Source organism: Alosa sapidissima, chromosome 1 (assembly GCF_018492685.1).
Source record: "Alosa sapidissima isolate fAloSap1 chromosome 1, fAloSap1.pri, whole genome shotgun sequence".
Taxonomy (NCBI): domain Eukaryota; kingdom Metazoa; phylum Chordata; class Actinopteri; order Clupeiformes; family Clupeidae; genus Alosa; species Alosa sapidissima.
Genome location: NC_055957.1, coordinates 42,056,957 through 42,069,034, shown reverse-complemented (window position 1 = coordinate 42,069,034; position 12,078 = coordinate 42,056,957). Strand labels below are relative to the sequence as shown.

At 48.8% G+C, this 12,078-nt stretch overlaps 1 protein-coding gene across 7 annotated transcripts in view; it reads left to right on the top strand.

Moving 5' to 3' along the window:
- The window catches only part of ctnnd1 (catenin (cadherin-associated protein), delta 1), a 29,025-nt gene that overhangs the window by 7,693 nt on the left and 9,254 nt on the right, over positions 1 to 12,078 (top strand). For 3 of the 7 annotated variants that reach the window (XM_042087740.1, XM_042087730.1, XM_042087756.1), the window contains exons 2-12: positions 495 to 646; positions 3,692 to 3,763; positions 3,928 to 4,056; positions 4,487 to 4,758; positions 6,344 to 6,628; positions 7,027 to 7,282; positions 7,581 to 7,803; positions 9,053 to 9,251; positions 9,999 to 10,116; positions 10,327 to 10,480; positions 11,052 to 11,069. In XM_042087740.1, the coding sequence (XP_041943674.1) occupies positions 500 to 646; positions 3,692 to 3,763; positions 3,928 to 4,056; positions 4,487 to 4,758; positions 6,344 to 6,628; positions 7,027 to 7,282; positions 7,581 to 7,803; positions 9,053 to 9,251; positions 9,999 to 10,116; positions 10,327 to 10,480; positions 11,052 to 11,069 (1,873 nt within the window). In that variant the 5' untranslated portion in view covers positions 495 to 499. The remainder of the gene's footprint in view (positions 1 to 494; positions 647 to 3,691; positions 3,764 to 3,927; positions 4,057 to 4,486; positions 4,759 to 6,343; positions 6,629 to 7,026; positions 7,283 to 7,580; positions 7,804 to 9,052; positions 9,252 to 9,998; positions 10,117 to 10,326; positions 10,481 to 11,051; positions 11,070 to 12,078) is intronic. The other 4 variants (XM_042087775.1, XM_042087766.1, XM_042087785.1 and 1 more) reach the window with 2 other exon arrangements.

Below are 12,078 nucleotides of genomic sequence, written 5' to 3'. Positions count from 1 at the left end.
TGTCTGTGTCTGTCTGTGTCTGTGTCTCTGTCTGTGTGTGTGTCTCTGTCTGTGTGTAATGTGTGTGGGAGGCTCTACTTCTGTCTTTCTTTCTGTTCAGTTCACACACCAATCTGCATGGCAGAGGGTTAATTGGAGTGTATTGGAGACTACATGGAAGTATTGCATTACTAGTTGTCCTGTGTGTGTGTGTGTGTGTGTGTGTGTGTGTGACAGTGGAGCTCTCTGAGTCATTGCGTGTCTGCGTCATGCCTTGTCTGTGGGTCTCTTGTGTTTGGGCCTTTGGGGATTTTTTTCCCCCCCCATCCTAATTGGGTACTTCGCTCTTGATCTCTGCTTACTCTGTATGAGTAATTTCTTGCTCTGTCTATACTTATCTCTCACTATGTGGTCAGCCTGCTGTATGCCTAGCGCACTGTCTTACTGGTGTTGGGGCTTGCTCTGTCTGTCTGTCTGGGTGTGGGTGCGTGTGTAACACTCTCTCTCTCTCTCAGTGTGTATGGAGCACTGTGAGAATGCGGCGTCTCTCCTGGCCTCTGTGCGGGAGCAGGAGATGCAGTTTGAGCGTCTGACTCGGGCTCTGGAGGAGGAGAGGAGGAGCGTGGGACCATCGGGTACCCTCCCCCGCCCCCTCCCCACCCTGCAGGTAACACCCCACATCCTCCACCACCACCACCATCATCACCCGCCCTCTAAAAGCCCCCACCCCTCATCATCTTCCATCTCCACTTACCCCCCCCACACCCCACCCCCACCCCATCCTCCCAGCCTGCTGAGTCATTTCCCAACGCCACCCTCCGCTGTCATCATCATCCTTTAGGGACGTCCAGTCCTCTACTCTCAGGCCTTGATGATTAGTTGACCCTTTTAGGGACTCTTAAGCCGAAAACAGACACCGCATAGAGCAGATACAGTAAGTGACGACATTAGACTGATAAGAGATGCGGTTGTCCTTTACACACACATTGACATGTTGGGAACGGTCATCACCGCATCTTCACTGCATCTACTACGTCACCACCCAGCATGAGACTTTCACCACCTCATCCACATTACCCCTAGGTCACCCCCCCAACCCCCCAGGCACCCAGGCTTACATGTACCCCATACCCCCCCCCCCCCCCCCCCCCTTGTCACAAACAATCATCCTTAGCTGTCCTCAGATTCCAGCTTGACCACTCAAACCTGCTCCCTACCCACCACATGACTCCCATTGACTCCAAGCCCATGACACACACAGACACGCACACACTCCTGCCAGTGTTTCACTATCATCAGCTGTTCTCCATCCCATCTCTCCACCCTGCACCACCTCCGCCTCACCCATGCTCTCTCCATTGCTCATCCCTCTTAGTGTGTATGTACGGTATGCTGTGTCGGTCATCTCCCACCACTCCACTGTCCTGACCGCCACACACTGCGCCGTCACGGTGATAGCAGATCAGGTTGGGAGTGTGTATGTATGTGCAGGCTCCGCATGTACAGGAAAGAACGACACCCATCACTTCCCATCCAGTCTCCACCCCACACTCCTCCATCGCCACCACTGCTCTCTCCTCTCCTCTCTGTTTGCTCGCTCGTTCTCTCCATCCACCCTTTGTGTGTGTGTGTGTGTGTGTGTGTGTGTATGGGGGGGGTTCATCATGTTCCATCACGGTGCTTGCATGCATGCTGCTGGGTCTCTGTGTGTCATAACAAACCGTCTAACAGTAGGCAGTCTGCCTTGGATGCTTTTTGCTTTGGAATGTTTATCTGGTAACAGTCAAACACTCACAGAATTTGTGTTGAATGATGTTCACTCGCTTGTCTTTTTTATTTTTAATTGGATGTCACCAAAACACAACTCCCTCCTTTTTATCTCCTACCCCCTCCCTCTCTCTTTTCTCTCTCATTCTCTCTCTTTCTTTCTCTTTTTCTCTCTCCCCCCCTCTCTCTTTCTCTCCTCCTTTCCAGCCATGTCCCACACCCCCTCTCCACCACGGTGGTGCAGCTCATAGGGAGAGTAAAACCGGTTCAGTTAGTCAGATCCATTATCTCCGTGGCCTTAGACAGAGAGGCCCTTCACCCTCTCCCAGGATGTTGCTCAACACATTCTCAGAAGGAGCGAAGCTGCCTATCTGCCTGCGTGAGTGAACTGAAGGATCCAGGGGACGGGCCAGGCCCCTCTGTCTTTGCTCAACCGTCGCTTATCACGGCTGGAGACTCAGGCCCTCATGATATAACCGTGACTGATGGCCACGCCCAGTTTTTCCCAAGATCTGATGGTGACACTAAGCCAGTTCCTGTGTGCGTGCGTGCGTCTGTGTGAACGACCTCAGATGGGTCCGCTCTCAGCCTACATTTGTGCTTAACCCTGATTCTTTCAGTTATCACTCACACACGCAAATGCACACCAAGTACTTTCTGTTTCTGTTAAATACAAAACACAATGTTTCTACCACCAGCTCCATTCAAAGAAACTTTATCCCACATTCTACCTATTGGACACACCCTTTTTAAATTCTTTCTCTTTCTGTCTCTCTTTCACACACTGGCACACACAACACACACACACACACACACACACACATATACACTCTCCACAGACACATACACATGTATACACTATCTTGCACCACGTGAGTTTCGTACAGAGATAAGTCCTGGCTAGTGCGTGTTAGGCCAGCAGGGTTCTGGAATGCCACTAGCCTTATCTGCTCTCTGTTGACATAGTTAAACAGCATTAACATGCCAGCCAGTTCACAGACCCTACCTGTGGGCAGGTCCGCACAAGCAAACGCATCACACTTTCACTGCTCTGGGATCAGTTGTCCTCGAGGCACAACGAGGAATCTGGTCTCTGAATCTTCTCCTCTGGAGGGGAAGAGCTGCTTGGTTGTTGCTGTTTGCCATCTGGTTTCTCAGCTGGAATCCAAACCACTGCTGGGCTGAAGGCAGGATGAGATGCATGGACTGACTCAAGGCAAAGTAAAATTGTGCCAAGGTTTTAAAAACGCTTTCTGAAGCATGCTTTCATCACAAGCATTAGTGTTTGCAAATTGATGGGATATTCGAGATGAATCAAAGCCATTACATTTCTCCATCATTTCCCTCCCCACCACCACCACAACCAAATACCTTGGTGAAAATGGGTAAACGCTCACACAACCAAAGCAGTGATTATTCTACGCAGCACAGTGGCAAGGCCAGCAACTCTCCTTGAACATTTTGGCAGGAACGGCTAATGTATTTGTGTACGTGTGTGTGTGTGTGTGGGCGTGTGTGTGGCTGCATGCCTTTACCACACGGACCAAAGAGCGTTTTCCCGGAAGCTGCCTCGAGCATTCCCTGACTGGCCCGTCCTCTTCTGGCGCTCGTCCTCCATCTGTCCACCCATCTCCCATCAGCCACGCATCCGTGTGTCTCGCTGCTCTCTGTGTGTGAGTGTGTGTGGGAACTTGATATCCGTTCTTCTCTTTCAACCCCACTGCATGGATTTGGAGACCAGTCGCATATTGGTGTGTGTGTCATTGAATCAGCCATACATTCTCCCAGTGTCTTGCAGTAACCTGCAGCGCTGAATGTTTGGAATTGTTCAGCTACTTGGTCACTGGCTGTTGTGATGTCCTGAGTGTAATCCTGTGTGTGTGTGTGTGCGTGTGTATGTGCATGCTCTCTCGGCTCACACACTCATTCACACTCTCTCCTATAGAACGGGCGTGTCACTGGTGATGCGGAGTTAGAGAGACTCAAACTGAGCGAGGGATATATCAACGGGACACAGGTAGGTTTGAGTGTGTGTTTGTTTTTCCCACTTTTTTGGCCAGCTGTTCGTTCACTTTTTTGCCATTGTGTGTGTTTGTTTGTGAAGTGTGTGTGTGTGTGTGGAGGGAAATGCTTCGCTGCACTTGGCTGTGGTTCACCATTGTTCTGTCCATGTCCTTACAGTACAGGATGTTAGACCCAGGTCATGTCGTCGAGCAGACGTTCACTGTAGAGGAGGACCCTCAGGAGGCTCCCTCTGTCGTCTCCGTGGAGACCAACGATGACGGAACCACACGCCGGACCGAAACCACAGTAAGAACACCACCCACCCCTACCATCCAGCAAAACACTGACCAATCTCACGTTCACACAAGGATACACATACATATGCCACACACACACACACACACACACACACACTCACTCACTGCGGATAAGGACAACTTTTTCCTCTGTGCCAGTGCTATTCTTGGATGTTATCTGCCACAGCCAAGTTAAAGTGCTGACAGGGCCTGAAAAAAGGCAGGAAATATAGCACAGTGGCTTTGTCATACCACTATCCTTGAAAATGACATCTCCCACCATCGAACACGCAAAGCAAGACAAACGACTGAAATTCCCCGTCAGGTGTCGATGGGGGTTTATCAAAAACTGACCCAGATTTGACCTGCTGTAATCGACACTGTCTAATCAGTTGACCCCCCCCCGCGCCCCCCGGTCGCCTTTGTGTCTTTTCCACCAGGTTAAGAAGGTCACCAAGACCACCACCACACGCACGGTCATCCCGTCGATGTCGGACACAATGTCCCTGGATGGCAGCAACTCTGTGACGGGGATGGGTTACGGAGGACCCATGTACCGGCAACCGGGTGGTCCAGCGGACTACCCGACCAACACTGTCCCCAGAAACTACCACTACGGCCCACCAGGTGCCTACGATGACTACCGTGGCGGCCCACCCTCAGACGCCTATGCCAGCCTCAACCGTGGCATGCGAATGGACCCAAACTACAGGTTGGTATCCTGTGTGTGTGTGTGTGTGTGTGTTTGAAAACATCTCTTTTTTTTGTCAGCGTATCCCTTGGTTTTAGGTGTGTATAGTATAAGATGCTTAACAGATTCCCATGAGCTCTACGAGGGTACAAGCCAACTACATACTAAATATACACGTTGCCTAAAATACGAGTTCAGAGAATTCTTTGTCAGAGAAAGCGCTTCACACACTCTGAGCTGAGAGGGAGTTAATGAAGCCCCTGGCAGCATGTGCATCCAGCTAACGTGTGAGATGAGGTGTTGATTTGACTCTTTGGTGTACTTTGGTGCTGTGAGCAGGAGAGGAGGTGTTGATTTGACTCTTTGGTGCACTTTGGTGCTGTGAGCAGGAGAGGAGGTGTTGCATATCTTTCTGCCTTGTCATTAGCACGTCCATTTCCAGATTGGCCAAAGATGTTAGTGGGGATATGATGTTTCAGGGCAACTATAAGCAAAAATATTATCACAATTATGTTGTTCAATATTGAGATCAGTTATGTAACACGATTACTACATTTTTTCTGAAAACACCATCCATTTTTTGGTATCAAAACAACAGGACTTAATTGGTCATGGTTGCGCTCCATGCTTTGAAATAGGCTCCAATGCGTAGCAGTGCTTTGGTTCAATACAGCTTTATCAGAATGTGTAGTTGTGCCCCTGTTACTGTGACATGAAGTTAGCAGTTAACAGCCCGTAAAAAATCGTTAAAAAGGCTGGCTGACTACATTTCAGACTCCACTTTGTTACTTTCACTTTAGTAAATAAATTAAGTCAGAACCTCTACTTTTACCAGTACAACCTTTATCTGTACATCTGTTTGACTATAGAAAGTGTGCACTTTTTCCATCTCTGCACTGCTCTGAGTCTGCTCTGGTGTTATGTAAAGCTGTATTGTGTATAGATCCCTACAGCAAGGGAAGGAGCAGTGTGTCCTGACTTGGTGACTGTGTCTCTTCTTTCTCTAAAACAATAGAAATGCAGTAGACCTGTAGTAGCCCAGTCCACTGCGGCTCCATCCCAAACGGCTCACTCACTCACTGCTGGCCTTGCACCCTCAAATAGCAAGGTCTGCAGGGGTGTTTCAACACTGGATGTCCACTTCTAATAAGAACAGTGAGCCAGTTGGGAAGCTAAGCTCACCCCAAGCTTTACCCAGCTCCTACTACAGCTTTACAGTAGTGCAATTCCTAAATCCCTCTCTCTCTCTGTCTGTCTCTCTCTCTCTGTCTCTCTGTCTGTCTCTCTCTCTCTGTCTGTCTCTCTCTCTCTGTCTCTGTCTCTACCTCCCTCCCTGTCTCGCTTGCTCTCCTTTTTCCCTTTCTCTCCTCCTGCCACCCTTCCTCTCTCTCTCTCTGTGTCTCTCTTTCTCTCTGTCTCTACCTCCCTCCCTGTCTCGCTTGCTCTCCTTTTTCCCTTTCTCTCCTCCTGCCACCCTTCCTCTCTCTCTCTCTCTCTGTGTCTCTCTTTCTCTCTGTCTCTCTCTCTCCCTCTCTGTCTCTTTCTCTGTGTTTCTCTCTCTCTCTCTCTCTCTCCCCCCCCCCCCCCCCCCCCCTCTGTCCCTCAGGCCGCCTGACACCTACCGCACACTGGACCCTAACTACAGGGCGCACAGCCGGCCTCAGCTGGACCCATACGCGGCACAGCCCCAGGTGGGGCGCATGGGCAGTGCCCTGGAGCTGTCGGGCATGCAGCGCTTCGTGCCCGAGCCCTACGGCCTGGAGGACGACCGGCGCAGCCTGGGCTACGCCGACGACCCTGACTACGGCATGGGGCCTCCGATGCACTACAGCACCATGCCTCGTCTAGCACACGGCCACCCCATGCACGCCCCGCCACCACGCCGAACTGGGTAAGGAAATGTGTGTCTGTGTTTGTAAGGGTGAAAGGAACTGTTTGATTGTGGTTGATACCGTGAGGATGAATGAAAGTGAGTTTGTGGTACTGAAGGAGTATGCGAGCATGAGTGAGCGTGTCAGAGCATGCTTTGCTCTATTTCATTGGGAGTTTTAAGACGCTTAGGAAGTGAGATCAGAGTGTGTTTCTGAGGGTGACAACTGTGAAGGCGCCTTCAGTGCGTCTATTTCAAATGTGTTAGTTCTGGTGGGAACAAGTGTTCCGTTGCCATGGCAGCCAGCCACTTCTATTTGCTCTAATTGTATTTCTTATTGCCTTTTTTTTGGCTCACACATTTAAAGCCATCATTCTGTGTTAACCCTTTCTGTCTGTGTCTGTGTGTCCATCTATCAGGAGTTATGAAGGCATCCTGGATGGAGACATGAGTGGACCTGGGGATATGTACTACTGGGGCGGCAATGTGCCCCTGGCTGAGTGCGAGAGGGGCAGCATGGCCTCGTTGGACAGCACCCTCCGCAAGGGCCCAGCCCCCACCACATGGCGACAGCCCGAGCTGCCTGAGGTCATCGCCATGCTCAACTACCGCCTGGACCCGGTCAAGAGCAATGCTGCTGCCTACCTGCAGCATCTCACCTTCAGGAACGACAAGGTACAGCGGCGACGAGCACCTGCGCTCAGCCCTTCCTCTGGGGCCCTGGGTGTTTGTGTTTGTGTGTGTACTTAGGGGATTAATCACGCTTTCTTTCTTTTTCTGTCACACCCTCTCTATCAATCTTTCTGCTCACTGCTCTCTGTTTGGCACTTACCTTCACTCTTTCTTTCTTTGCTTTATTTTCTCCCCCTCTATTTGCCTCCTTCTTTCTTTCACTTGCGCTCTCTTTCTCTTTCTCTTTCTCTTTCTCTTTCTCTCTCGCTCTCGCTCTCTCTCTCGCTCTCTCTCCTCTCAGGTGAAATCTGAGGTGCGCCGTATGAAGGGCATCCCTGCCCTGGTCTCCATGCTGGACAACCCAAAGAAGGAGGTGCACCACGCTGCCTGCGGTGCTCTCAAGAACATCTCCTACGGCCGCGACCCTGACAACAAGATCGCCATCAAGAACTGCGACGGCATCCCTGCGCTGGTGCGCTTGCTGCGCAAGACCCGCGACCAGGACCTCACCGATACCATCACAGGTAAGCCCCATCTCTTACACCCATCACTAACACATCACCCTCTCATACTTGACCTCTACGGGTAAGCCACGCTGCACACATCTGGTTGCTACAATCATAGATGAACCATGTCCCCTTATATCATAAAAGTACCAATTACTGCCCCTTTCGTTTGAAAATTCTAAAACAACAATTTTTAATACTTCAGAATAGTATTTGATAAATGAACCTTACATTTTTCAGTAGCCATAGGTGTGTAGATCCACTGGAGCTCCAAGCGGATTTGTACACGCAGCCTTACAACACTGTTTACAGCTCTGAGTCACAGTAAAATGTCATTTTTTGTACATAGCTAATTTAGATACACTTATGGAGTGGATGCTTGCGTTTTTTTAGGAATCCGCCGTCTTGGTTTGTATAGAAATGAATATTAAGTGACACATACACGCAAGAGGGCGGAAATAGGGGATGGACAGTAATAGATGACGCTCCGATACAGGAGTTTTATTACAATTGCATCTCGTTCCTAAAATAGAGCCATACAAATTTCCTTCTGAACTATGTCACTCTTTAACTGAAGTGGCACTGTATAATAATGCACTCGGCTCTTTTTGAGATGATTCCTTTAGATTTACTGTATTCCTATAGAATGTGAAATACTATAACATACTGCAGAAGTATTCTTATCTTGCCCTCATCTATAGTTTTCATGTTTACGCTTTGATCTACATCAGTGTGACAGTCTGTACACTTGTTCGGCCCATTTGCGCACACACTAAGACAAATTCCTCATATGTGTTGCGTACTTAAAGTATAAAGTCATTAAAATGGTTCACTTCCTTGTAAGTCATCATGAAACTTGACACCAGCACAGGTAAACAACTCCTGTAAGCACACTTTACTTGTGACCAAAGGTACATTGAATGGCCCATATTGCGAAATGGCCTCTTCCCGTTGAGCAATGTCATGTGTAGACCTTTTAGAGTCAGATTGTGAGTCATTTCTGCGAGCTGCGGTTAAGGGCATAACAACCTCAATAAAACAGATTTGTCTGAACCAGACACACGCACCAGTTCCCAGGAAAAGTGATTAAAGTCCCATCATCAAAGCGTCCTGTGTGCCAACAGTGGTATCAAAATATGCAATTTTTGGCGCTGTTCCCAAAAAGCGCGCGCACACACACGCACACGCATTAACACACACACATTACACATTAACCTGTAATGCCGCCGCACTGACCTCTGGGCCTCTTGCCTCTCCCCACACGCAGGCACCCTGTGGAACCTGTCGTCTCATGACTCTGTGAAGATGGAGATTGTGGACCACGCGCTGCACGCGCTCTCAGACGAGGTGATGGTGGCCCACTCGGGCTGGGAGAGGGGCAGCGGAGGCGGGGGCGGAGAGGAGAACTGCAAGCCCCGACACCTAGAGTGGGAGACGTCCCTCACCAACACGGCCGGCTGCCTGAGGTGAGCCCGCGGGGTGGGGTGGGGGAGGGTGCAGGAGTGAGCGCACAGAACGCTGGCTTGGGTAAAAGAATGGTGGGAGGAAAGGGGGGGAGGCGGGAGCGAGGGTCACTTACAAAAAGCAGCGCTGAGGCAGCTTTAGACGGAGAGAATGACGTAGCGAAAGGAAGGAAGAATGGAATGAAAACCGGCCCTAGACGGAAGAGTTGTTGTATGGCCATGTGTGAAAACTACACCACATAGGAAATAGAGGAGCTAAGTGGAAATGCCTCAGGCCTGTCACAAGCAGCTTAATGGCCTGTGTGTGTGTACGAGAGAAGAGCTGCTAGTGTGTGTGTGTGTGTGTGCGTGCGCTACGGTCTGGAGCTGAGTGAAAAGGCAGAGGGAGAGAGAGAGAGTGCATGGTGGGACAAAGGGGGGAAATGTGATCTTTGAATCCGTTTATTTTCCCTGAGTGCTCCTCTTTCTCTTGCCTGCTTCTCTCAACTGCTTTTATTTGGCTCCAGAAACCACTCTTTTTCACTCGCACCCTGAGCTTTGCACTCTAGTGACAAGGCGGCACCCTCTAATTGCCAACCCGACAAGGCGGCACCCTCTAATCCCCACACTGCTCCTGGGTTGATGTCTTTTTCCACCTCCCATCTATCCCCTCCTCTCCATGTCTGTATGTTGTTGTTATTGTGGATGTAAATATTTATTTTTCTTCCTGCTATTTTATTTTAAACACAATCTTCTTTCTGTCTCTCTCAGGAACGTGAGTTCAGAGCGCAGTGAGGCCAGGAGGAAGCTGCGAGAGTGCAATGGATTGGTCGATTCTCTCATGTATATCGTCCAGTCACAGATCGACTGTAAATCTGTCGATAATAAGGTTTGTTTAGCACAACCACTATTGTTTATCATTGTTATATGCTCTTGATGGTTTGTGATTCAGTCTGGCTACACCACAAATGTCATATCGTGCTGGCCTCCTCTGACCAGTACCAGTGCACTTAGATATTGATGTGGTCATCTGTGGCGGCCATCTGTTGCAGTCCTCCCTGTTTCACACGTGTGTGTCTTCTCTCTCTCATGTGTACAGCTGATAGAGAACAGTGTGTGTCTGCTGAGGAACCTGTCCTATCAGGTGCATAGAGAGGTGCCCAACTGCGAGCGCTACCAGGAGGCCGCCCCACTCAACCAAGGGCCTGTCCCCGCACAGAAGACCGGATGCTTCAGCTCACGCAAGGGCAAAGGTGTGTGTGTGTGTGTGTGTAAGAAAGAAAGTGGACAGCAGTGATGATTAAATATGCAGAATATATTTGAAGCATCAGCTCTCCTTTCTTTCTGAAAATGACCATGGTTTATTTATTTACAGTCATATCAGTGTATGTTTCCTCTAAAGTATAGTGGATTTTCTTAGGCTATAACATGTGGCCACTGTGGGGGTTTAGCAGTTGCTGTTTTCCCCTTAGTCCCAGTGTAGTGAACCACTGCACGTAATTGTGTTTCTTGCTGCTGGGGATTTCAAATCAAATCTTTGAATGGTCCAGACTTGGCTCTTCTGAACCTATGCTCTGATGCCCAGCTACGTGTCTCTTGGGTGCTCTGGGGGGGGGGTGGGCGTTGCATGCTATGGGGCAGGTTCTTTTGGCCTGTGTGTTTTGTAGACCTGCTTGTGTATTGGTGTGGGTGGCTTGGGGATACAGCTGCTGGTTTATTTCCATACTGAAATACTCTCTTCCCTGCCATGCCTCTTCTCTCTCTCCCTCTCTCCTGCGGTCCTCTACACCTTCTCTTCCTCTTTCTCCCCTGTTCCTGATCCAGACGAGTGGTTTTCCAAAGGTAAGCTGCTCTCGTCGAATCTTCACTTTTGGGTCTGTTGGGTCTTGATCAGGCTTGCAGTGCTGCCATACATACACACACTCTACTCATGCCCTTCCTAACCATACAATCAGTAAGGTAATTTACTTTACGGTCCGTTAATTGCAGATCAGTAGTGATGGGCAAATGAAGCTTTGGTGAACCACTGAACCACAGGAGTGTGAACCTAGTGACACTAGCTGAAAAGCAAAAAGATGGCTGCCACACATACATTTTTCAACATAAAAGTCCTTAGCAAACCAATATTTTTGGTTACATATACTGGTTTGGGTAAGGACTTTTATGTTGAAAAATCTACATGTGGCAGCCATATTGGATTTTTTCATTAATGTTGCTAGCTTCACACTGCTGTGGTTTAGTGGTTCACCAAAGCTTCATTTGCCCATCACTACAGATCAGTGCCTACATGTTGATGCTGCTCGTAGCTCGCAACATTTACTGGAATGTATTAGGGAGGTCACAATCTTGATTGTAAGTCGGATCTCAATCGAAATTACTTCACAATCTCAACCTTCAAAATCAAAGATATGTAGCCACGCCTCTAATGTCATGTCTGGCAGGCGTGCCAAGAGGAGGGAAAAACACACACGAGTGCAGGAGTCAACATAATCTCCTCTAACGTGAAGCTGTAGCCAATTAAAAGACACCGTAGCAACTGCTGATATAGAGGACGCATCAACCGAACTTGAACTCCACCCTGGTGTCTCTGAAATCACCGCTGTGGAAATATTTTAACACTAACTTACAAAGTAATAAAAATATATATATATATATATATATATGCTTTTTGATAGCCTTTTGAAAGGATATCAGATTAGTAAACAATGTGCCTTTGGAACATTGGATGAATGGTTGCTGATAATGGGCAATGTAGATATTGCATTAAAGATCAGCCATTTCTTTCTACAACAGTCATTTACAACATTGATGATGAAAACAAGGACATTTGTAAGTGACCCCAAACTTTTGA